The 26,622-nt window shown below is 40.5% G+C and overlaps 1 protein-coding gene across 1 annotated transcript in view; it reads left to right on the forward strand.

Annotated features, from left to right (window-relative positions):
- Window positions 1–26,622, forward strand: part of CFAP92 (cilia and flagella associated protein 92 (putative)) — a 57,884-nt gene that overhangs the window by 21,166 nt on the left and 10,096 nt on the right. Inside the window, exons 9-12 of the mRNA XM_055343902.1 lie at window positions 6,135–7,039; window positions 12,533–12,552; window positions 14,744–14,918; window positions 16,905–17,202. Coding sequence (XP_055199877.1) covers window positions 6,135–7,039; window positions 12,533–12,552; window positions 14,744–14,918; window positions 16,905–17,202 — 1,398 coding nt within the window. The remainder of the gene's footprint in view (window positions 1–6,134; window positions 7,040–12,532; window positions 12,553–14,743; window positions 14,919–16,904; window positions 17,203–26,622) is intronic.

Genomic DNA, 26,622 nt, shown 5'->3' on the forward strand with positions numbered 1-26,622 from the left:
GGCTAGTACTTCCAGTACCATGTTGAATAAAAGTGGTGAAAATGGACATACTTGTCTTGTTCCTGACCCTAGGGGAAAGACTCTCAGTTTTTCACCTGAGAATGATATTAGTTGTGGGTTTTTCATATAAGGCCTTTGTTATGTTGAGGTACATCTCATGTAAACCTACTTTGTGGAGGGTTTTTATCATGAATAAATGTACTTTATTAAATGATTTTTCTGTATCTATTGAAACGATCGTATGATTCTTATCATTTCTCTTATTGATGTGATGAATCATGTTGATGATTTACAAATATTGAACCATCCTTGTAACCAGGAATAAATTCTACTTAATTGTGGTGAATGATTTTTTTGTGTGTGTGAATGATTTTTTTTTAAATGTATTGTTGGAGTCGATTTGCTATTATTTTGTTGAGAGTTTTTGCATTCTATATTCATCAGAGATATTGGCCTATAGTTCTTTTTTTCTGCAGTATCTTTATTTGGTTTTGGTATCAGGATAACGTCCTGAAAGAACTAATTTGGAAGTTTTCCTTTCTTTTCTATTTTTTTAAAATAGTTTGAGAAGAATTGATATTAATTCTGCTTTAAGGGGATCCTTGGGTGGCGCAGCGGTTTAGCACCTGCCTTTGGCCCAGGGCGCGATCCTGGGGACCCGGGATTGAATCCCACGTCGGGCTCTCAGTGCATGGAGCCTGCTTCTCCCTCTGCCTATGTCTCTGCCTCTCTCTCTCTCTCTCTCTTTCTCTCTGTGACTATCATAAAAAAATTTTTTAAAAAAAATTCTGCTTTAAATGTCTGGTAGAATTACACTTGAAGCAAATGGTCCTGGACTTTTGTTTGTTAGGAGTTTTGTGATTACTGGCTTATAATTTCTTTGCTGGTAATTGGTCTGTTCAAATTTTCTATTTCTTCCTGATTCAGTTTTGGTAGGTTATATGTTTCTAGGAATTTATCTATTTCTTCTAGGTTGTCCAATTTGTTGGCATATAGTTTTCATAATATTCCCATAATTGTTTATACTTCTGTGGTGTTGGTTGTTATCTCCCCTCTTTTATGTGTGACTTAATTTATTTGGGTTCTCTCTCTCTCTCTCTCCCTCTTTGTTGTTGATAAGTCTGGCTAGGGGTTTATCAATTTTATTGATTATTTTTGAAGAACCAGTTCCTGGTTTCGTCAATCTATTCTATTGTTTTTTTAGTTTCTATGTCATTTTTTCTCTGCTTTAATCTTTATTATACCTTTCTTTCTGCTGGCTTTAGGTTTTGTTTTTTCTTTTTCTAGCTCGTTTAGTTGTAAAGTTAGGTTGTTTATTGAGATTTTTCTCACTTCTTGAGGTTGGTCTGTATTTTAGGGAGGATTTTAGGCCACATGCTCTAAACATCCTCCCTAAAATCACTTTTGCTGTGTCACAAAGGCTTTGAACTTTGCATTTTTGTTTTCATTTGTTTCCATGTATTTTTAATTTCTTCTTTTATTTCCAAGTTGACCCATTCATGTTTAGTAGCATGTTATTTCACCTCCAAGTGTTTGTGGTCTTTCTGTTTTTGTTTTTTTGTTTTTTGTTTTTTCTTGTGATTGACTTCCAGTTTCATAGTATTGTGGTGAGAAAAGATGCATGATATGACTTCCATGTTCTTGAATTTGTTGAGGCTTGTTTTGTGGCCTAATGTGTGATCTATTCTGGAGAATGTTTCATGTGCACTTGAAAAGAATGTGTATTCTGTTTTAGGATGGAATGTTCTTTTTTTTTAAGGTTTTATTTACCCATTTGAGAGAGAGAGAGAGTGAGCGAGCACTAGTGGGAACTGAGTGACGGAGGGAGAGGGAGAAGCAGGCTCCCTGTTGAGCAGAGAGGCTGACATGGGGCTCAAGTCCAGGATCCTAAGATCATGCCCTGAGCCACAGATAGATGCTTAGCTGACTAAGACACCCAGGTACCCCTAGGATGGAATGTTCTAAATGTATCTGTTAGATCTAGCTCATCTAATATATCATTCAAAGCTGTTGTTTCCTTGTTGATTTTGTTTAGATTATCTGTCCATTGATGTTAGTGGGGGTATTAAAGTCCCTCACTTTTAATGCATGATTATCAATTAGTTTCTTTATGTTTGTTATTAGTTAGTTTTTGTGTTTGGCTGTTCTTATATTAGGTGCATAAATATTTACAATTGTTAGGTCTTCTTGTTGGATTGTTCCCCTTATGATCATGTATAGTGCCCTTCTTTGCTACTTCAGCTTTTTTTGACATCTATTTGCATGGTAGATATTTCTCCACCCCCTTACTTACTTAAAATTCCAGGCTTTAGGTCCCACTGGTTGTAAGAGCTCATGAAATTTGGCCTCTCTTGCTTTTAGTGCCAAATGTTATGGGGATTTGTCTTCCCCTTGTGGGTTCCCTAGTGTGCAAGTCTGTTTTTTGCTTTTCTCTCCACCACTGGCTCCATCCCCACCACAGATGGCCACAGTCCATCTTGTTCCCCAACCATGTCTTTCCCCTTCCTGCCTTCTTTGATGTGGCTTCTTCTCAGCCTTTAGTTGTGGAGATTCTTCTGCTGTCTTCAGATTGTTTTCCTGGGTTGACTCACTGAAGTGAGTGTTATCTAGTTGTATACATGGGAAAAGGTGTGCTTAGAGTCTTTAGCGGGGAAGAGGGAACCTTTTTTTTTTAAGATTTTATTTATTTATTAATGAGAGACAGAGAGAGAGAGAGAGAGGAAGAGAGAGAGGCAGAGACACAGGCAGAGGGAAAAGCAGGCTCCATGCAGGGAGCCCGACACAAGACTCTGATCCGGGGTCTCCAGGATCACGCCCTGGACTGAAGGTGGCACCAAACTGCTAAGCCACTGGGGCTGCCCTGGGAGAGGGAATCTTAAGCAGACTTCTTGCTGAGAACAGAGCCTGACATGGGGTTTGACCTACAACACTGAGATAATGACCTGAGCTGAAACCAAGAGTTGGTTAACTGACTGTGCCACCCGGGTACCTCTCAGATTGCATACTTTCTGTTGATCTGTAGTCAAGTTCACTTATTCATTCCTCTGCCATCTGCATTTTGTTCTTTGGGCCATCCAGCCAATTTTTAATTTCATTTATTATATTTTTCAGTTGTAAATTTCCCTTTGGTTCTTCATTATAGTTTCCACTTTCTGAGACTGGCTACCTCCCATTTGTTTCAAGAATGTTTGCAGTTACTTGTTGGAAAATGGTTATAATTGTGGTCTTAAAGTTTTCATCAGATAATTCCAATATTCAAGTCATCTCAGAGCTGGCATCTGTTGGTTGTTTCTCCCCTTGAGCATTGGTCAGTCAGCATTCCTAATTCTGTGTATATCAAGCAATTTTGGATTGATATATCTTAGACATTTTAAATATTATGTTATGAGACCCTGAGTCTTATTTAAATCCTATGGAGAGAGACACCTGGGTGGCTTAGTGGTTGAGTGTCTGCCTTTGGCTCAGGTCATGCGCCTGGGGTCCTGGGATCAAGTCACACATCAGGCTCCCCACAGGAAGGCTGTTTCTTCCTATTCCTACATCTCTGCCTCTCTCTCTCTGAGTCTCTCATGAATAAATAGATATAATCTTTTAAAAAAATCCTATGGAGAATGTTGGCTTTTTTGTTTTATTAGATAATAACCTTACTTGGGGTCAAGCTGTAATTTCTAGTTTACCTTCTATGACTGTGTTTTTTTTTGTTTTGTTTTATTTATTTATGATAGGCACACAGTGAGAGAGAGAGAGGCAGAGACATAGGCAGAGGGAGAAGCAGGCTCCATACACTGGGAGCCCGACGTGGGATTCGATCCCAGGTCTCCAGGATCACACCCTGGGCCAAAGGCAGGCGCTAAACTGCTGCGCCACCCAGGGATCCCTATGACTGTGGTTTTAAGGCCTGTTCAGTTTTCTAAGATTTTGTAGTGATAGTCAGGTCTTTCCTGCATGTGCGGTACTCAGGGGCCAGTCTGAGACTTGTGTTGTGGTCTCTGTTCAGTTCTTAAAACCCCTGGTATGCTGCTTAAGGCCAGATCCACACACATGTATGGTTCAGGGATAAGCCCAAGTTTACCTATAAGTTTATGGAATCCCTTTCTTGATTTTCTCTCCTTTCTACCCTCTCCAGGTCCTAAAGAGTCCTCTTCCTGGTCTGCTGGCTTGAAAGGTGTACCTTTAGTGTTTCCACTCTGACATGCCCTTTCTGGGACTCAGTCTACCTCTGAGGACAGGTGGTGGGAAGATATGTACACTAAAAACAATATTGAGGGTTTGCCACATGGTTTTTGTATCATAATTCCTCTGCTCAAGTTATTTCCCTCTTCAGGTTTTTAGGTGCCTTCCCAGCTGCTGCCACTGCCATCAGATTGCAGCTTTGGAACTTGAACTTGCATGGGGGCAGGGCCAGGAGAGAAAAATAGCAGGAGATCCCTTCAAACCACTCTTTCTATCCTATGAGGATCCCTCCTTCCATTCCTTAGAGTAGAAAGAGAGGGCTTCTCTTAGAGCTCTGTCCACACCTGGTGCATGATTCTGGGATTCACGTTTCCTTTTGAGACCAGTTTATGACATATAGGAGGAAAATAAAACCCAGGAAACTCATAGCTACACTGTTTGTACTTTGAGTTTGGTTTCCATTTCCAATTTACACATTACCTTTTACTTTACAGAGGCCTCTGATGGCTGCTCTGGTTGCATTCACTGTTCATCTTTTATTATTATTTTTCTTTTTTATTATTGTTTTATAGATGTTCTTTTAATATTCTGTATATAAGTCCTCTGTAAGATGTATATGTATTGTACATGTTTTATGCCAGTCTAGGGTTTAACTTTATTTGATAAAATCCGTTTTATCAACTTTTGGCTGTTATAATTAGTGCTTTTTGTGTCCTGTCAAAGAAATCTTTTCCCATGTTAATGAAGATTCTCTCCTTCTTCTAGAAGATGTATAATTTTAGCCTTTATATTTAGGTCTATGATTCATTTAGAATTAATTGCATTTTCCTATCCATGAAAATTGTACATTTATCTGTTTAGATTTTCTCTAATTTCTCTCTGCAATATTTTGTTCTTTTCAGGTACAGGTCTTAACACATCTTTCAATGCATTTCTTTTTAAGCATTTTATGTTTTTTATGCTGTCAAAGGTGATATTTTAAAATTATTCATTGCTAGTAAATAGAAATACAATAGATTTGACCTTGATGATATTCCTTTTTATACACATAACCAAACAAATATATTTTGTTTATGTATCTTGTCATTCTAATATTTTATGCCTTTGTGCAACCACCTTTGCTAGTAGAATATTTTACCTTTAGATATTTTGTGACTTTTACTATGATTTCACATTTAGTTGAACTTTCTCTGTGGGGATTCTTTGAGGCTTAGGTTGAAAGTGGATGTCTCTAGAAGGTTTATTGATTACTCCTACCAGGTACCTGGGAGCATACCAACCCAGGATTATTTAAAAATAAATTTTCAGTTTCAGTATAAAATAAATAGTACACTTGGAGTGTGAATTCAGATCACAGACTTGCATAAGGGTTAACTTTTGATTATAAGATCTTAACATAAGGTTAAAACATGCAAGATAAACTGTTTTCTGTCTCTCCTTTCCATCTCACTCTCCATGCCCTGTTAAGCCCCAGGGCTCTGAGCTCTTCTTCACCTTGTTGTAGCTTTCTGCTTGGATACCTATTAATATGCCAAAGGTAAGCCCATGCCAACCCTCCAGATGGATGTCTGGGAGATATGGATTACCTTTTCTAAAAACCAGTTATCTCTACTTTTTTTTACACCTAGCCTTGGGCTTGGAAGTAAAAATTCAGATGTGCAAAATGCATGTGGCCTGTCTTTGTGGGACTCAGAGGAAGTATGGCTAATACTTATTAGGCCCCTGTCTTGTTCAACCACCATTTTGGTGCCTTCATATATGTCACTTAATCCTGGGGATGACCTTGCAGAACAGGCTCTCTCATTGATATTTTTGTGGATGAGGAAACCCAGGCCACAGGAGCTGCGGGTGGTGAACATGACACTAGGATTTGAGGTCCCTGTGAGAACCTTCCTTTAGAGGGGAGGCAGAGTGACTGCCACTGCAGCCTACTGATCTCCTGTCACCTCATTCTTTCCTAGAGGCTGTGCACCCCTGTGTACTGCAAGTACCAGTTCTTTAAGACTCCAGTTCACAGAACAGAGGGGCAGCCCCATGGCGTCCACATCCATTTCCAGGACATCAATGTCATCTTTCTGGGGGCGATGCAGCCCAGTGACCTGAGAGAATACCTGGAGGGCCCTCCCATGGTGGTGGAAGTGCATGACAGGGACCGCAAATTAGAGGAGTATTCCCGGAAGCCCACCCTGTTTGGAGATGACCCCCTGGACTCATACCTCAACCTCCAGGCCGTCATCTCTCCAGAAGAGACAGAGAGCAACCCCTTTGAATCCCACAATAAGAGATGGGACCCTTACGGGGTTGCCCAGGTCAGTTTTGCCGACCTTCTCCTCGGCCACAAGTACTTGAACTTGGTCGTTCCCATCCACAGCTGTGAGCCCAAACCCACACGGTGTGGACGGGATGGTAGGAGCAGGAAGGTTGTGGGATTCCGGGTGCCCACAGATGGCTTCCAGCACAAGCCACTGCCCATGGGCAACTACATCGAGGCCAACTCCCTGCTCAAGCTGCGGGTGGACATTGCTGTGCCCCTGCGCGCCAGAGCAGAAGCCCCGGACCCAGAGCTCACACGTAGCCAGTTTGGCCGTGTCATTTTCGTGTTTGACTCCAGGAAGATCTCCCTCCTCTCCAGCCTCCTGCGGGACATCACCATGATCAATGCCAAGGCCCTTGATCTGGAGTCCTACCCTGTCAGGAACATCCAGCAGATCCTGTCAGCCTTTAAGGTGCGGGTGAAGATCCAGGAGAGGCAGGACCTGGATGTGCTCACTGGCTTCCACCTGCTGGACGGGAAGATCCACCTTCTCATTCTGGAGGGTTTGGCTGACCAAGGCTTGAAGCAGCTATGGGACAGCCATCAGAGCCGGTGGGTGGATGGTTTGTCTGTGTTTCGTGTAAAAGTCATGGTGTCTGGATGCTGAGTCAATGGGGGGATCTTTTGAAGCCAGGCTCGGGTTTAGAGTCCTCATCTGCCAGAAGGCCCTGTTGACTCAGTTCCTCTTGGGATTTATTATAGAGCGCTTCACAGGGCTCCATTATTTGCCTTGATCCCAGGAGGAATTGCTTGCCCTTGGGTGAAGGGAAGACTTTAGGACCCCATGGAAGACAGGGTGGTTCAGGAAGGTGGGTGCTCCCTTCAGACTTCTGAGGCGCCTGCTTGGCTAATAGGGAGAAGAAAGCTCTGTATGGCCTGAAGATGGATACCACAGGGAAATAGATTTCCAGGCAGTCTAAGGAAGACCTGATTATTATGAGGCTGGAGAAGCTAGGCTGCAGAAAGTTCCTCTTCCCTGATGGCCTCCAGGAGCACCTGATAGAGGCAAAGTTCAGATTCTGGGCTGGAGCAGGTGGCCCCATATGGTCCTTCCATCCTTTAGTTTTGGCTTCATGACAGTTCTCTTTTCCTTTCATTATTTGCAGGTATCCTAGTTGGGGTTACAAGAACCTCTTTCCTTTATTTTTATTTTTTAGATTTTATTTATTTAAAAAAGAGAGCATGAGTGGTGGTGGTGGGGTGACAGGGTGGCAGAGGGAGAAGCAGACTTCCCGCTGAGAGGGAGCCCAAAATGGGGTCAATTCCAGGACCCTGAGATCGTGACCTGAGCCAAAGTCAGACACTCAGCCAACTGAGCCACCAGGTGCCCCAGGATCTCCCACTTTTAGTCTGGGAACTCCCCGTCTCTGTCTTCAGAGTTCATACCCCAGGACCAGATGCTGACAACAGCAGGTAGTCCTGAGGTTGAGTCCATCCATCCGTGAGAGGGGAGCAGCCCTGTGGGGACCTGTCTCGATGTGTTGGTAAGCCAAGTTGTGCTGTGGAGAAGCTGCATTTGTGTCTAGTTATCTGCCCAACAGAACTGAAAACGTGGGTCCACACAAAAACTTGTATGTGAATGTTCACAGCAGCATCATTTATTATAGTCAAAGAAGTGGAAACAACTTGAATGTCCACTAACCAATGAACAAAATGTGATACATCCACATAATAGAATAATAGCCATGAAAAAGGAATGAAGTACTGATACACACACTTCGCTATGGGTGAACCTTGAAAACCAACTGAGTAAAAGAAGACAGACATGAAAGGCCACGTGTTGTATGATTCCGTTTATGTGAAATGTCTAGAACAGTCAAATCCATAAAGATAGTAGATTAGTGGTTCCCAAGGTCTCAGGGGAGGGATGAAGGAGAAGTGGGAAGTGACTGTTACTGGATACAGATTCTTCTTGGTGTGATGAAAATTTTCTAGAATTGGTGTTTATGATTGCACAACATTGTTAATATATTAAAAACCACTGGATTGTGAAATTAATAAGGTGTGCAGTAAGGAATCTGGCCTTGCCCAGAAGGTCTGGCCTTTGCCTTTTGCTTCTGGGAAGTGATATCTGTCATAGCTATTAGGGGTGCCTTTGCTTAGGTTGGGGGATGACCACACCAGAACTTAGGTTAGGATGGGATCACCTCACCTGATAGTGACCACACACCCTATGTGTCTCTCCCTCTAGCCGATTTTAATCTGTATCCTTTCCCTGTAATAAGCTCTGAGTGTAAGTGTAACAGCTTTCAATGAATTATGTGAGTTCTTGTACCAAATCGATGAGCCTGAGGGTGGTATTAGAAACCTCTTGGACTTCAGTTGGTACCAGAAGTCAGGGCAGTTTGGGGGATTGTGACCTCAAATTTTGCAGTTTGGCTAAGTCAGATGGTATGATATGTGAATTATATCTCAATGAGTAGTTTTTTCCCCAGTAGAATAAATAATATATGTTCACTGACCCCAGTTCAGTTAATCTACAAGTAAAAAGTTGTGAACCAGAAAAAAAATTCATATGCTTAGAAATTAGCAAATACTTCCAAACAACCCATGGATCAAAAGAGAAATTGTAATAGAAATTAGACATTACTGAATTGAACAATAATGAAAATAGAATAATATGTAAATTTGTGGGACGATGTTAAAGTGTTATTAAGAAGAAACTTTATAGACTTAAATGCTTATATTAGAAAAAAATAAAGGCTGAAAATGATAGATGTTGCAGACATCAAAATAAATGTTTTAAACCAGGTCAATAAATTTAAATATGTATAAGAAATTCCAAAAGTAATATCAAAAATATTTTCAGATAAGATAGTTTAATCAGGTCTCTGGATACAAACATTAATGTAAAAATCTATTGAATTTCTGAATAACATCTACATACAAAAAATCATTTTTTTTTAATTTTTTTTTCATTTTTTTTATTTTAATTTATGATAGTCACAGAGACAGAGAGGCTGAGACACAGGCAGAGGGAGAAGCAGGCTCCATGCATCGGGAGCCCGACGTGGGATTCGATCCCGGGTCTCCAGGATCGCGCCCTGGGCCAAAGGCAGGCGCCAAACCGCTGTGCCACCCAGGGATCCCAAAAAATCATTTTTTAAGAAAAGCACTTTTAACGTATAAAATATGAATTTCACATTAATAAATTCAACAAACAGGAGTACAAGATCTCCATCATGAATATAATAGAACTTTTAGGATCGCCTGGGTGGCTCAGTTGGTTAAGTGCCTGCCTTTGGTCCAGGTCATGATGCCAGGTTCTGAGCCCTGATTGAGCCCCGAGTCAGGCTCCCTGCTCAGCAGGGAATCTGCCTCTTCCTCTACCTCTGCCCCTCCCTCTCACATGTGCTCTCTCAAATAAATGAATAAAATATTTTTTTTAAAAAAACTTTGACACATTAAAGAAAACCTAAATAAGTGAAGGAGGACCTATCATGTTCATGGATTGGAACACTCAATATTGTGGAGGTGTCAGTTATGTGCAAACTGGATATATAGATTCAAGGCAATCCCAATTTTAAAATACTAATACCAAAAAAAGAATACTAATACCAACTTTTAAAGAAGTATGGTACTTGAAAATCTGATTTAAAAATGCACATCATCATTCAAGATACACTCTTGAATAAGAAATGTAAGATGGAGCACTTGCTCTACTAGGTATCAAGGCTCATTATAAATCTATGGTGATTAAGACAGTTTATTGGTTCACAGATAAACAAACGGACATATGGAATATAATAGAAAATCCAAAGACAGACCTACATGTAAGCAGTCACACATGACTATGACATGTGACATTGCAAAATCAGTGGGAAATGAATATACTAAAGCCATTGAATTGTACACATTAAAAGGGTGCATTTACATAATATACCTCTTCATACCCACTAGTTTGGCTAGAATTAAGCATGTCAGATAATAGCAAGTGTTGACAAGGACGTGGAGAAATTAGAATTATCATTCACTGCTGGTAAGAAGTAGATGAATTAGATGGTAGAGTCACTTTAGTAAACAGTCTGGCAGTTCCTCAGATGACTGAAGAGTTACTATTTGACCTAAGAGTCCTACTCCTAGGTAAATGCCCAAGATAAATGAGAACATATGTCCACACTAAAAACTGTATAACTATTTAGAACAGTATTATAAGACCCATGAGGTATAAACAGTCCAAATGTCCATTAATTGACTAATAGCTAAACAAATGTGATATGTAAATACAATAACGAACTGTTCCTTGGACATGACAAGGAATGAAACACTGACTCATGCTACAACATGGATGAACCTTGAAAATACTCAGCGAAGTCAAAGAAGCCAGTCACAAAGACCGCATTATTCTATGAGTCATTTATATGAAATGTTCAAAATAGGCAAATCTATAGAGACAGATTAGCCAATATTTAGGGCTGTGGGCCAGGGGTGAGAGTATGGGGTGAGAGGGAGTGGGTACAAGCTTCTTTTTTAGGTGATGAGGAAGCTCAAAAATGGATTGTGATGATGATTGCACATATCTGTCACTAGACTAAAAATGATTGAATTATACATATTAAATGTATGAATTGTATGGTGTCTGAATTAAATCTTAGTTGAAAAATACCTCTAGTGGATAAAAAAAAAATCAGTGAGGAAAGGAGAACCTTTACCAAAAAATGGTGTTGGGATAATTGTTTATCCATAAGAAAAGGGAAAATAATTTCCTGTTCAAATCATTCACAAAAATCAATTCCACCTGGATTAAAGATCTATGTACATTTTCAACTTTTTCTTTTGGAATAATTATAGATTCACAGGAAGTTTAAAGAATATTGCAGAGATCCCACATACTCTTTCCCTCACAGTGGTTACATCTTAACTATAGTACGATATCTAAACCAGGACACCAACACCAGTACAATGTGTGTGTTCTCTGTGCCAGTTTATCACATGCAAATTTGTGTGACCACTAGTATGATGAAGATCTTGAACTGGTGTGCCACGACAGAGATCACTGTGTTTATAGTCACTGCCACCCTCTTTATCCTGTTTTCCATCTCCTTAATTTTTCATCTGTATGTAACCTTACATATTAATGGAATCATACAGTATATGACTTTAGAAGATTGTTTTTCTTCCTACTCAGCATAAAGTGCTAGAGATCCATCCATATTTTTGCATGAATCAATGGTTTATTCCTCTTTGTTGCTGGATAGTATTTCATGGAATGCATGTGCCACAGTTTCACCATCCATCTGTTGAGGGGCATTTTGGTTATTTCCAGTTCTTGATATTACAAATGAAGCTGATGTGAACAACAATGTACAGGTTTTTGTGTGAACATGTTTTCTTTTCTTTTTAATTGACTTACAATATGATATCAGTTCCAGATGTACAGGACAGTGGTTTGATATTTTTCTACATTGCAAAATGATCACTATGGTAGATCCAGTTACCATCTGTCACCATACAAAGTTATTATAATAACACTCTATTCCCTAGGTTGCACATCATATCCTCGTGACTTATTTATAACTAGAAATTTGTACCTCTTAATCCCCATCACCTGTTTCACTCATTCCTACCCCAGTCCCAACCCCAGCAGCTACCACTTTGATCTCTGTACCTATGGAATGTTTTGTTTTGTTTGCTCATTTGTTCTGGTTTTTAGATTTCACATATAAGTGAAATAATACAGTATTTGTCTGTCTTTCTCTGACTTATTTCACTGAGCATAATACTTTTTAGGTTCATTCATGTTACTGCAATGGCAAGATCTTATTCTTTTATACGGCTGAGTAATACTCCATTACACACACACACCACATCTTTATCCATTCACCTATTAATGGACACTTAGAATGCTTCTGTATCCTGGCTCTTGCAAATAATGCTGCAGTGAACATAGTGGTGCATATACTTTTTTGAATTAGTGTTTTCATTTTCTTTTGGCTTAATACCCAGGAGTGGAATTGCTGGATGATATTTTAAAAATTTGAGAAATCTCCATACTGTTTTCCACAGTGGCTGTACCAGTTTGCATTCCCACCAACAGTCCACGAGGGTTCCCCTCTCTCCACATCCTCCATCACCAACAGTTGTTATTTCTTGTGTTTCTGATAATAGTCATCTGACAGATGTGAGGTGGTATCCCATTATGATTGTGATTTGCATTTCCCTGATGATCAGGAATGTTGAGATCTTTTCATTAAATCTACATTGTCTTCTATTCACCTTCTCTGCCCATTTTTTATTTGGGCTTATTTTGTTGATATTAGGTCATATGAGTTCTTTATATACTTTGGATATTGATCCCTTATTGGATATGTTTTTTGCAAGTAGCTTCTCCCATTCAATGGATTACCTTTTCTTTTTGTTGGTTTAATTCACAGTGCAAAATCTTTTTGGTTTGATATAGTTCCATGAGTTCCATTTGTTTGTTTTTTTGCTTGTTGCCATAGCCCGAGGAGACAAAAAAAAAAAATACTTAGACCAATGTCAAAGAGCTTATTGCCTACATTTTCTTCTGGGAGTTTTATGGTTTTATTTTTATTTTTTAGTTTTATGGTTTTATTTAGGCCTTTAATCCACTTGAGTTGGTGTGTTGTGTAAGAATGTGATCCAGTTTTGTTCTTTTGTAGGTAGCTGTCCAGTTTTCCAACATCATTTGTTGAAGCGACTGTATTCGCTTCATCGCCCCATTGAATATTCTTGCCTCCTTTGTTGTGCAGTAATTGACATGTAATCCTAGGTTTACTTCTGGGCTCTTCATTGTGTTCCATTGATCTGTGTCTATTTTTGTGCCAGTACCATACTTTTTTGATGACTACAGCTTTGTAGTATAACTTGAAGCCTGGAGTTGTGATACCTCCAGTTTTGTTTTTCCGTTTCAAGATTGCTTTGGCTATTCAGGGTCCACACACATTTTAGGATCATTTGTTCTAGCTATGTGGAAAATGCTATTGGAATTTTGATAGGGATTGCATTAAATATGTGGATTGCTCTGGGTAGCATAGACATTTTAACAATATTTGTTCTTCTAATTCATGAGTATGGAATGTCTTTCCATTTCCTTGTGTCATCTTCAGTTTCTTCCTTTCCAATCTGTATTTCCTTTGTGTGATAGTGAGGACTTGTGGTACTATTATACATGTAAAGAGTGGTGACATCCTTGCCTTGTTTCTGATCTTTAGTGGAAGACATTCAAATATGATGTTAGGTGTGGGTTTTTTTGTAGATGTCTTTTATCACTTGGAGGAAGTTCCACTCTGTTCCTGATTCACTGAGACTTCCCTAATTCGCTGTTTCACACAATTCACAAAAATCAATTCCAGGTGGATTAAAACCCATCTGGAATACTTACAGATCACAATAAGTTGCAAAAATAATATAGAGTGGTTCCGTGCACCCAATACCTAATTTCCTCCAACAGTGACGTCTGACATAAATAGAATGCCTTATTGATGGACAGACACAGTGCGGTCAACTGGACCACAGTTACCTGGTCTTTTTCAGAGTTCACCAGAAAAGAAAAATCCGTTTTTAAAATGCAAAATTATAAAGCTTTTCTATTATTAGGATAAAGATTTCTTGAACAAGACAGAAGTACACAGGACAAAGGAAAGAAATGCTGCATCCGGCTACGTTAGAGTGAATAACTTGTTTATCCAAAGATCCCATAAAAATTGTGAAAAGACAAATTGAGAAATTTTTTGCAGTGTGTGAAGCTAGTCTCCCGAATATGTAAAAACACCCCTGAATCAATAAGAAAATAAAGCCAAGGGAAGAGTGGGCAGAGGGCTTGAACAGGTACTTCACAGAAGAGGAAACCTTGTGACCAAACACAGATTCACCAAGGGCACAAGCTGACTTTCCTCAGGTTGCACAGGGTGTAGGAGCAACGTGTGCACCACGGGGGAGTGTGTTTAGACCCTCTGCCTGGATGTGAGTGCCAGGGAGTCAAGTGTGAGCAGGGACGGGGGATGGGGGCAGGGGCTAGGGGCAGGACAAGAGGAAACTGAGGCAGGTTTCAGCATTTTCACTGCCACAGTTTGGAAAGATAGACGTTCTATTTTTTTTTCAGATGATTTATTATTAATGCATTCCTTTTGTGTGTTTTTAAACAAGTAAAAAGATGAAAAGAAAAAAGTTCTGCCAAAAGGGCAAGACTGCACAGCGTTCCAGGAGGCCGCGGGGCAGAGCTGAAGCCCCGCCCCGCCCCGCGGCCTCCTCGCAGGGCCCCCGGAGCCGGAGCCGGAGCCGGAGCCGGACTGGGCAAATACAAAGCGCTCTACAACTCGGCGCTGCTGTTCCGCCAGCGCCTCTACGCGGACCTGGAGACCGTCCTGTACCAGGTGCACCTCTTCAGGCCCCTGTCACAGCTCGTGAAGCACTCGGCGCTGTACATCCGCCACACCGTTTCCCAGAAGGCCTTCCAGGCCCTGAGCAGGTGCGCCAGGCGGCCTCGGGGGTAGGGCTGCCTCCCTGGGGGCACCCTCCAGGTGCAGTTTCTATTCACATTTTTTAAGGTTTTATTTATTGGAAGGAGAGCGAGAGCACAAGCAGGGAGGAGGGGCAGAGGGAGAGGGAGAAGCCGACTCCCCGCTGAGCAGGGAGCCCCACGTGGGACTCGATCCTGGGACCCTGAGATCATGACCTGAGCCCAAGGCAGACACTTAACCCACTGAGCCATCCAGGTACCCCAGTTTTTGTTATTCTTATACCCAAAGGAGCCAGGCCCGGAGTGGAGTACAGTTCCAAGGGGCCCAGAACCTGTGTCATTCCCAGGGACTGGTGCACATGCTCTCCCAAGGGGGTTTTGGAAACAAGGGAACACAGGTCACACAAAGCTATCTGCTGTTCTTGAGGAATAGCCTAGAATAGCCTGAGCAGTGAGTAATGAGGACCAGAAGCAGATCCACCGGAACTGCAAGTTTTCTCTACCTGAATGCTTGCCTTTGTTTGCTTCTTCCCTCACCTCCTCTCCAGAAAGTCATCCTCCAAGATCTCAGTCTTACACTACGTGCGTGCCTTTACCTGTGCTGTTCCCTCTGCTCCAGCGCTGGTGACCCTGGGGAACCGTGTGCTTCTCCCGCTGGACTGAGCGTGGCTCGTGCCCTGGGAGGGCCTACTCCTTTCACGTGGGGAGCAGGAGGGCCAGGCGAGACACACCCAGTTTGGCAGTGGAGACTGACTGAGCGTGGTGCAGTGGGGTCCCTGGGACCGTGCATGGCCAGCCGCACTGGGCTTTGTGGGACAGCGAAGGGCAGTGGCCGGTTCTTTCAGGAAGTCAGCAGGGCCTGACCTAGCGCATCCGTGGCAGGCCTTCCTCGGGTGGACAGTCTCCTCACTCTAGTCTGGGGCAGGAGGTGCACACCATCTCTTTACACTTTAAAGTCAGTAACAGCCCTGGCTGAGAGTTGGCTCCCAGCTTATCAAATGTGTTAATAAAGGAGAGGGTGGAAGCAGGAGGAGAGAAAAGGAGAGAGCCCAGGGACATGGAGGAAAGGGACTTAGTCCTATTATCCCCCACCTGGTCACCTCAGGCACAAGCGGGCTACGGCTGGGCACCCCACGACAGCAGGCTGAAGCTGCAAGCCAGGAGGGGTGGGCTGTCCAGTGGGCCTCAGCAGGCTCATGCTGGGGAGGTGCTGGAGCATCTGGGTGTCTAGAGCTTTGGCTGTCAGTGAGGGGAGGCTGGGCCTTGCTCTGCCCTGCTAGGAGATGGCTGGGGGTCGGGGGTGTTAGGGAAGGGCAATAAAACTGCTAGTAAGTGCTTGCTGCATCCCACGTAGCTGCGTTCATCATGGCTTTATTCCAATCTGAAAAGTCCAGGGGCAGGCCAGGGGCCTCAGCTGGTAAGAGGCAGAGACCGTGTCTCCTGGCTGGACCTCAGAAGTATCAGAGACAGTGAGCAGCAGCAAGTGACAGGCCCTGGCATGAGGCTACAGAGTGTCAGCGTGAACCAGTGCCCACAGTACACCAGGCCCCCGGGAGAGGAGAGCAGGGAGGACTCTCAGGGCAGGGCCTGGGAGGGTGGTTGCTCAGTCCTTGAGCTTTGCTGAGATCTGAGGCTGTGTGTGTGGTGTCCTCTGTGTGGTAGGAGCTCTGAGATCCACACTCCTGGTGGCTGGCTGGTTGGGGCTGCTCCCAGGTGGGATGTGGGGAGGTGACAGGCATGGAATAAGACCACAGTAGCAGAAAAGTAATCAGAGTGGATTGTGGGAAGTCCTTACCTTCCGGGGGCTGGAGGGGAGCGAAAAGGAAGCATTCTCTTTTGTGGGCTGGTTCAGGTGCACTCTCAGCTTGGCATACGAGTTCTGTGATCTGGGACCAGCTAAACAACTTCTGAGCTTCATTTTCTCTTGTAAAACGGGGCTGGTTTATGTATCTTGAGAGATAGGTAAGGCCATGCGGGTGGCCCTCTGCCTTGCAGGATCTACTGCATCTGCCATCACAGCACCAAGCTCAGAGAGGTGATCACGAGAGACCTGCTGCCATCCTCCGCCATGGTCAAAGACTTGAGCCAAGAGTTGGGGCTGCCCATTTCTCAAGAAGATCTCACAGAAGGAAAACTGTTGGCCTTGCCATCTCAGCACACCCTCAGTCTTGAGCACTTCCTAAGTCAGAAATCCACCCTTGCTTACGAGATCCAGGCCCACCAGGAGAAGTATCTGCAGTGGCGGAACACCATGGTGCTAAAGAACAAGGGCCAGGAGTCCAGCCTGGTCCAGGTGGGCACTCTCTCCTCCCCGAATCAGGGGCCCCAGGCCTTCGCCTCAAGTGGGGCTGTCCAGTCACTGGTGGGGAGATACAGGGTAGATGACCAGTTCTGTATCTGCTCTCCCGGGATCCTGGGCAGGGTGGGCAAGGAGTACTGGCTGTGGGACTGAACCAGGTCAGAGGCGTGCATTCCAGCCCTCAGGTCCCTATCCTTCCTGAAAGTGACTAGGAATGCTTTTATGTGGCCCAAATGGCCAAGGAGAACCTCCCTCACTCCACGCCAACCAAAAAGGTGTGACTTGAGGCTGTCCACTTAGGGTCTCTGTGAAGCACCCCCACCCCAACCTCTAGTAAAAAGAAAGTCTCTTAGAAGTTTATAAGCTTTGAAGGTGTATATTGTTGGCTTTTTAAAAGCTTTTGTTTATTTATTTGAGACAGAGAGAGTGAGCACACAAGCAGGCAGGAGTCGGAAGGAGAGGGAGAAGCAGGGAGCCTGATGCAGGGCTCGACCCCAGGACCCTAGGGTCATGACCTGAGCCTAAGGCAGAAGCTTAACTGACTGAGCATCCTTACCTTTTTAGCTTCTTGAGTTGACTACTTCATTCATTTTTATTCTTTCTTATTTAATAAGAAAGGCTACACATTTTTCTCTGTATACATCCTTGGCCAAATTTAGTGAAGTGTTATATGTATTGTGTGTTCCGATTGTTATTTGCCTTAGATTCCATACAAATTATAAAACAAGACTGAGGTATAAGCCTATAAAAAAGTCGAACAACTGAGAGTATAAAGTACAGTGTCAAATAGGAGTGGTAAGAGCAGACATGCTTGTTTTCTTTCTGATCTTGAGGGGAAAGCAACCTTTGGCCATGAAGTTGGATAGTAACTGCAGGTTTGGGGTACACTTTTTCAGTTGAGGAAGATTTCTTGTAGTCTTAGTTTGTTGTGAGTTTTTATCATGAATTAATGTTGGATTTTGTCAGATGCTTTTTTTCCCTGTATATATTGTGGTTCTCTCTTTATTTATACAGTGGATTACGTTACTTGATATTTGGATGTTAATACGATTTTGCATTCCTGGGATATTTCTCACTTGGTAATGGCACATGATCTTTTATCTATGTGTTTCTGAATTTAGTTTGCTAATATTTTGTATTTTTCTTGTGATAGCTCTGTCCAACACTGGTACCTGTGTAATATTGGTCCTGTAATGAGTTGGTGTTTCCTCTCCTATTTTCTGGAAATAACGTGACATGTTGGTATTCATTCTCTCAGTATTTTGGTAGAACCTACCAGTGAAGCCATCTAAGCCTGAGCTTTTCTTGGGCAAATTTTAAATGACTAGTTTTATCTCTTTACTTGTTATAAGTCTATATTCAGATTGTCTCTTTCTTAAAACAGGTTTGATAATTTGTGTCTTTCCAGGAATTTGTCCATGTCATGTAAATCACCTAGTTTGTTCACATACAGTTGTTCATGGGATTCTCTTATAATCCTTTTAATTTCTGTAAAGTCAGTAGAATGTCGCCTCTTTCATTCCTGATTTTACTAATTTGTATCTTTTCTCTTTCTTTCTTGAGCAGTCTAGCTAAAGATTTGCCAATGTTGGTGGTCTTTTTGAAGAACTACTTTTGGAGTTTGTTCATTTTCTCTATTTTTCTATTTCATGTTTTTCTATCCTAAACTGTATTACAATTTCTTCTTTCTGCTTATTTGGATTCAATTTGCAACTCTAGTTTGCTAAAGAGTAAAGTTAAGTTTCTTAACTTTTTATATACATGTATTTACAGCTACAAATTTCCGCCTAAACACTACTTTAGTTGCATCCCATAAACTTGGTATGTTGTATTTTTATTTTCATTCATCACAAAATATTTTATAATTTCCATTGTAGTTTTTAGAAATTTAGAATTTAATTTTGTTGTGACTGGAGAACATACTTTGTATGGTTTCTATCCTATGAAATTTATTACAATTTCTCTTATGGCCTAGATCCATCTTTAGGCTTGAAATGAATATATATTCTCCTGACACTGGGAGGAATGTTATATAAATGACAGGAGCTGGTAATAGTGTTTTTCAGGTCTCCTGTGTTATTGATTTTCCTTCTAGTTGTTCTATCAGTTGTTGGGATTGAGGTATTAAAGTCTCTATTCATGGTTGAATCATCTGTTTCTCCTTTCAATTCTGTTGATTTTTGCTTATTGTATTTTGGGGCTCTGTTGTTAGATATGTTTGTGTTTATAACTATATCTTCCTGGTGAACTGCCATTTTAATCACTATAAAACATCCCTTTTTGTTCCTAATAACATTTCTTGTCTCAAAAACCACTTTGTATTATGTTAATTTACTCACACCGGCTCTCTTCCGGTTTGCATACTACATATTTTTTCCACCCCTTTGACTTTCTTTTTTTTTTTTTTAAGATTTTATTTATTTATTAGAGATACAGAGAGAGAGAAACAGGCAGGGGGAGAAGCAGGCTCCATGCAGGGAGCCCGACATGGGACTCCATCCCGGGTCTCCAGGATCACGCCCCGGGCTGAAGGTGGCGCTAAACCTCTGAGCCACCTGGGCTGCCCTCCACCCCCTTTGACTTTCAAACTATTTATGCCTTTGCATCCAATATGCGTCTACTTTAAACAACAAGTGGCTGGATCTTTTTTTCAAAAAAATCCAGTCTGACAATCTTTGTTTGATTGTCCATTTATGCATAATATAATTATTGATGTTTTAATTTATGTCTTTTGTTTAATGTATTAAGTATTGATTTTGATCTTCTGTTGTTTCTTTACTGCCTCCTTTTTGTGTTGAGCAGATATTTTTAGTGCATCATTTTAATTCCCTCATTGATTGTTTTCCTTAAAGTTATTTCTTAGGGGGCAGACCGGGTGACTCAGTGGTTTGGCGCACCCTTCAGTCCAGGGTGTGATCCTGGAGTCCTGCGTCTGGCTCCCTGCGTGGAGCCTGCTTCTCCCTCTGCCTGTGTCTCTGCCTCTCTCTCTGTGTGTCTTTCATGAATAAATAAATAAATAAAATCTTTAAAAAAAAGTTATTTCTTAGGGGTTTCTCTAGGATTCTTCTATAATATGCATCTTCACAATCTACTACAGCTTATTACTAGCTTTATTAGAATAAAATGTAGAAACTGTTCTATAATATAATTCCATTTCCTCCCTTCCTTTATACTGTTATTGTTATGTTACATATATATGTATATATATAATATGTTATATAGACATATAACAATCTCCAGATATAGTGTTATTGTTTTATGCAATCATGTCTTTTAAAAGTTGAGAGAAGGAAAATGCATTTATGTATTTTATATTTATCATATATTTATCTTTTCCAGTGATTTTGTTAATGTAGTTCTTAGTTATCATCTGGTGTCATTTATTCTCAGCTTTAAAAGACCTCCTTTAGTATATCCAAGAAAGCAGGTACTACCAACAAATTCTACCTTTATCAGAGAATATTTTTATTTCACTAGAATTTTTGAAAATGACTTTTGTTAGACATAGAATACTTGGTATTTACTGAAAATTTTTTTCGGCACTTTGAAAATATTATTACACTGTGTCTCTATTCTTTCTGATGGACATTAAGCCATTAATCATATTGTTTTCTTGTACATGATGAGTCATTTTTTTCTTGCTGTTTCCAAGATTTTCTCATTGTCTTTCTTTTAGCTGTTGGACTCTAATATGTACAGGTGTGGATTTCTCTATATTTACCCTCCGTGGGGTTCATTGAGCTTCCCTAGATCAGTAGATTAATATTGCAGGTCTTAATTTCTTCTTTTTTCTGTTCTTCCTCTCTCCCCATCCCCTTTGTCAGACTCCCATTATGTCCATGTTGGTTCACTTAACAATGTCCCACAGATCTTGAGGCACTATTAATATAAAAGATTCTTTTATTTTTTTAATTTTTATTTATTTATGATAGGCACACAGTGAGAGAGAGAGAGGCAGAGACACAGGCAGAGGGAGAAGCAGGCTCCATGCACCGGAAGCCCGATATGGGATTCGATCCCGGGTCTCCAGGATCGCGCCCTGGGCCAAAGGTAGGCGCTAACGCTGTGCCACCCAGGGATCCTAAAAGATTCTTTTATTTCTATTCCTCAGACTGGATAATCTCTATCTTTAGGGTTCATATTCCTTTGTCACCTTATACCTGTTGTTTCCCTCTAATGAGTTTTTCATTTCAGTTACTGTACTTTACAACTGCAGAGTCTTCATTTAGCTTTTTTTTTGAAAATATCTTTATTAGATGATCTATTTCTTGACTCGTATACTTTCTTTAAATTTTTAAAATAATTTTTAAAAATAATTTTCTTTAGTTTGTTAAATAACAGCTGCATTGAGGTCAACCAGCTGAACCCACTGGACAGTTTGTATTGACTGCTTTATTTTATTTTCCTGAATAATGTTTATGCTTTACTATTTCTTTGCATGTCTCCTAATTTTTGATTGGAAACTGGACATCTAAAATGCATTGCAGCAACTCTGGATTCTGCTTTTTATCCCTAAGGGTGGTGGTATCTGTCATTTAATAACTTGCTTGCACAAAATCTGTGGACTGTCTCCTCAGTGGTCTGTAGCAAGCTGCAGATAGCAGAAAGCTTGCAGATAGCAATCTTTGCTGATTTTGTTTTTGTTTTTTAGAGAGAGTGTGTGTGCACCCGAGTGTCGGGGGAGGGGCAGAAAGAGACTCTTAAGTAGGCTCCATGCCATGGATCTCACAACTCTGAGTTCATGACCTGAACTGAAATCGAGTCCACCCCTTAAGTGACTGAGCCACCTAGGTGCCCCTCTTTGTTTTTAAATTGTTTTTATTTTAAGCCTGTCTTCCTTGAGGTCACCACTGTGTCTGCATCAATCAGTCATCAGCCAACAAATGGTCAGAAGTTGCACACCTCTAGGCCGCCAGGTTTTCAATCTTTATCAATGGATCTGTGTGTGGGTAGGGGCATGCATTCAGTTTCTCTGGCTTTGACTTTTCACTGGGTCCTCTCATGTCTCCTCTGCATGTGCAGGCAGGCAGTAACCAAGCATGTATGAAGAGCATATCAAGGTCCTTTGTGACAATCTCATTTCCTGTATCTCCCTGTTAAATTTTGATTAATTGCTTGCCTGTTGCTTGCCCCACATAGGATTGCAACCTCAGGCCTGCTGAACAACTGGCCTGTTCTGTTTGTTTGCAGCTGACATTGCTATTGTTGCATATAATTAGCCATGCACATGGGGTTTTTCAAGCTGCAGTTCAAATCAAGTAAGTCGGGATCCCTGGGTGGCGCCGCGGTTTATCGCCTGCCTTTGGCCCAGGGCGCGATCCTGGAGACCCGGGATCGAATCCCACATCAGGCTCCCGGTGCATGGAGCCTGCTTCTCCCTCTGCCTGTGTCTCTGCTTCTCTCTCTCTGTGTGACTATCATATAAATAAATAAAAAGAAAGTATTTTTAATTAAAAAAAACAACAACAAATCAAGTAAGTCTGCATTTAAGCAGTACAGCCACTGATTTTCATGACTTGCACACCCTAACAGAACCACTGCTGTAAGTGCCCAGGGGTGGCAGGAGTGACACCAACTCCTACTGTTCTTACCTGAAGTTCAGCACATTTTTATGAATAAACACTTCTAAGTTTTTTGTATGTCTTTGCACAATTTCCAATGGTTGCTTTTGACAATTTTGTCCAGTTTTATTGTTTTTTGAGGAAAGGATTGAGCTCCTTACTCCACCATACTAGAACTCCTTGCCAACTACAATTTTACTTGTTGGCTACAATGTGTGCATATGTGTTTGCAGGGGTGGGGGGGCAGAGGTTGTGTCTACTTTATCCTTTGCTTTACTATTTCTTTTCTTTCAGAAAGTCTTTGTGGATAATAAACTTTCAAGGTGCTTGTAGGTCCATGGTTATCATTGTCTTTGCTCTTGAACAGCAGCTGAGCTATTTGTAAGATTATACTTTCAAATCTCTGTACACAACCCTCCCCACAACCCCACCAAATCTGCTTTCCAAAATCAAGAATTGTAGGTAAGTCTGATGCCCATCTGATCCTTTTTCCTTTTTAACTAAACGTTACTTCCTCTGGAGTCTTTTTTAAAAACTTTCCTTTAATCCTTAGTGTTCACTCTAGGTATCCAGGTAGGATCTCGTTTTTCATTGGAACTTGAAAGAACTTTCCTCCATTTTGTTTTCCCTCTTAATTTGTACTTACTGGTATTTTACATTGTGTTCTGCTTATCTTCCACTTCTTTAAATTGATCTTTCCCTGTGACATCTATGTTAATTTATAATTTTAAATTGCTTCAATCATGTTTTGTTTTGTTTTTTAAAGATTTTATTTATTCATGAGAGACAGAGAGAGGCAGAGACACAGGCTGAGGGAGAAGCAGGCTCCCTGCTGGGAGCCAGATGTGGGATGGCGGGATCATGCCCTGAGGGGATCACGCCCTGAGCCAAAGGCAGGTGCCCACTCACTGAGCCACCCAGGCGTCTCTGCTTCAGTCGTGTTTTTATAGGAATTCTCACAAGTTCCTCTTTTATTTTTATGAATAAGTTGTTTTGTTAACTTTTATTAAATATACATATAAGAACATAAATGTGTGTACTGTTAAAAATAAAGCCAATATCCTATACCCACTAGCCAGCTTAAGAAATCAAACATTATCAATACTTCTATAGTTTTTTGTGTGCTGTTTTCCACCTCTTACCCCTTACCCAGAAGTTACCACTATCCTAAATTTTATCTATTACTTGCTTTTCTCTTAAGGCTTACTGTCTATATTTGTGTTTTTGTGTGCTTCTAATTTTATTTTATTTTATTGCAGTATTGCTGATACTACATGCATATATATTCATAGACATTTTTTACATTTGCATATCTTTGAATGCTATAAAATGGAATAATACTGTATATAATTTTCTTTAAAGATTTTATTTATTTATGAGAGACACAGAGAGAGAGAGAGAGGCAGGGACACAGGCAGAGGGAGAAGCAGGCTCCCTGCAGGGAGCCCAATGTGGGACTCGATCCTGGGATCCTGGGATCATGCCCTGGGATCATGCCCTGGGCCGAAGGCAGGCGCTCAACCGCTGAGCCACCCAGGTGCCCTGATACTGTATATAATCTTATGCAATTTTAATTTTTACTCAGTATTAATGAGATTCAACCATATTTATGTGTCTAAGTGTAGGAATATACCATAATTAGTGGGCATTTATATTCAGATGTTTTGCTATTTAAGCAATTACATATTTTTAACATATCTTCTAAAATGATATGCAAGATTTCTTTGAGATGTAGACTTAGGATTTGAATTGTTAAATTGTACTTCCACTTTCTTGGGTAATACTTTATCTTCCAAAATGTTTATACTATTATAAACCAGCCAGCGATGCGTTGACTTTGTTTTCCTACTTCCATGCTCACATCTGTTACAGTAAGACTTAAATTACTGCTAATCTAATGCATAATAGTATCTCATGAAGGTTTTAAGTTGCATTTCATTGTGTAGTTGAATATATTTTCATAAGTTTGGTAATTTCTTTTACAAATGTGTTCTTTTGAACTTTAGGTGGTTTTGGTTTAATGTTCCCAGTGCTAACAACTGCATTTTATAAACACTGCAAATCTCTTTTGGTACTTGACTTCTTTTCACTCTCTTACTGGTGTCTTTTAATGGATAAAAAAGTTATTTTGTAAATTTTACATTTCCTTTAGGACTTACATTTTTTGCTTTACTTAAAACCTTTCTCACCCTAAAATTATAAAACTAGTCTGTGTTTTCTTCTAATAAGATTTAAATTTTTATCATACTTAAATTTTGAATTTATCTGTAATTTATTTTCCGTATGAGGGTAGGAATCTAATTTCATTTCTAGCCTATCCCTCCCCAATGATATATACTGTCAGTTGTGTCAGATCAAGTTGCTATTTACACATGAGTTTATGGATATTTGAGATCTTTATTGAAATTGCATTTACAAATGCATTATTTCCTTCAAAGAATCAATATCTCTGTTACTTTATTTACATATTATACACTTATTTTCTATTTCACTGATTTCAACTCTTTTTTTTTAAGATTTTATTTATTCATAGAGACAGAGAGAAAGGCAGAGACACAGGCAGAGGGAGAAGCAGACACCATGCAGAGAGCCTGAGGTGGGACTTGATCCAGGGTCTCCAGGATCACACCCTGGGCTGCAGGCGGCGCTAAACCACTGCGCCTGATTTCAACTCTTACTCCTTCCTACTTCGGCTTGAATTTGCTCCGCTTTTTCTAATGTCTTCAGATGGATGTTTAGATAATTTTCAGACATGAATCATTATAATGTATTCATTTTACTAAAAACTTCCTATGACCATTAAGTGCATCCCCAAGTTTTTATACATCATATTTTCATGATGATTCAGTTAAAAATATTATCTATTTCCCATTTTCAATTTGTTCCTTGATCCGTGGGTTAGTGAATTGTGTAATTTCCAAATACTTTAGAATTTTTGTTACTCAGTTTTACACTTTGACTGCATTGTTATCAGAGAATATATTCTGTAAATTTCTATCCTTTGTTGCTATTTGATTTATGGTCCAAAATAGGCTAGTTCTGGAAAGTGTTCCATAATACTTGGGGAAAAAAAGTATCCTGTAGCTGTAGATAGTGTTCCAAATAGATCAACGTTGTTTTTTGGTGTTTTTTCCCCAAATACGTATCTTTATTTTTAAATTCTGTTTCTTTTCTCAGTTACTAGGGGAAGTCTGTTAAAATCTCCAAATATGATTATAGATTTTTTTATCCTCTGTTTTTGCTTTATATATGTCAAGTGATGTTTTAGATACATACAAATTTTGGACCGCTTTATCCTATTGATTTCTTTCATAAGTATGATAGGTCTCTTTGTCTCTGATAATACTTTTTATATATATGTATTAAATATAGTAAAATGCATAAATCTGAGGCGTTCAGCCTCATTCACTTTTATCTATATAGATACCCGTGAAGCCATCACACAGATCAGGGTGTAGTTGATTCTATCACCCCAGAAAGTACCATTTTTCTTCCCAATTAACTACTATCTTGAGGTTTACTTTCTTAGCAACTTTCAAACATACAATATAGTACTATTAACTATACCACGCTATATGTGACATCCCCATGATTTACTTATTGTATAACTGAGTTTGTACCTTTTGACCACATGTATCTATTTCACCCACCCCCCAATTCTAGCAGCCACCAATCTGTTGTGTACTTATGAGTTCCTATTTTTTAGATTCCACAAATAAGTGAGGTCAGTCAATAGCTGTGTTTTTTCTGTCTTATTTGATTTAGCGTAATGCCCTCAAGACCCATCCATGTCGTCACAGAAGGCAGGATTTCCTTCTGTTTTATGGCTAATATTGCATTGTGTACACAACAC

The sequence above is a fragment of the Nyctereutes procyonoides genome, unplaced genomic scaffold (assembly GCF_905146905.1).
Source record: "Nyctereutes procyonoides isolate TBG_1078 unplaced genomic scaffold, NYPRO_anot_genome, whole genome shotgun sequence".
NCBI lineage: Eukaryota > Metazoa > Chordata > Mammalia > Carnivora > Canidae > Nyctereutes > Nyctereutes procyonoides.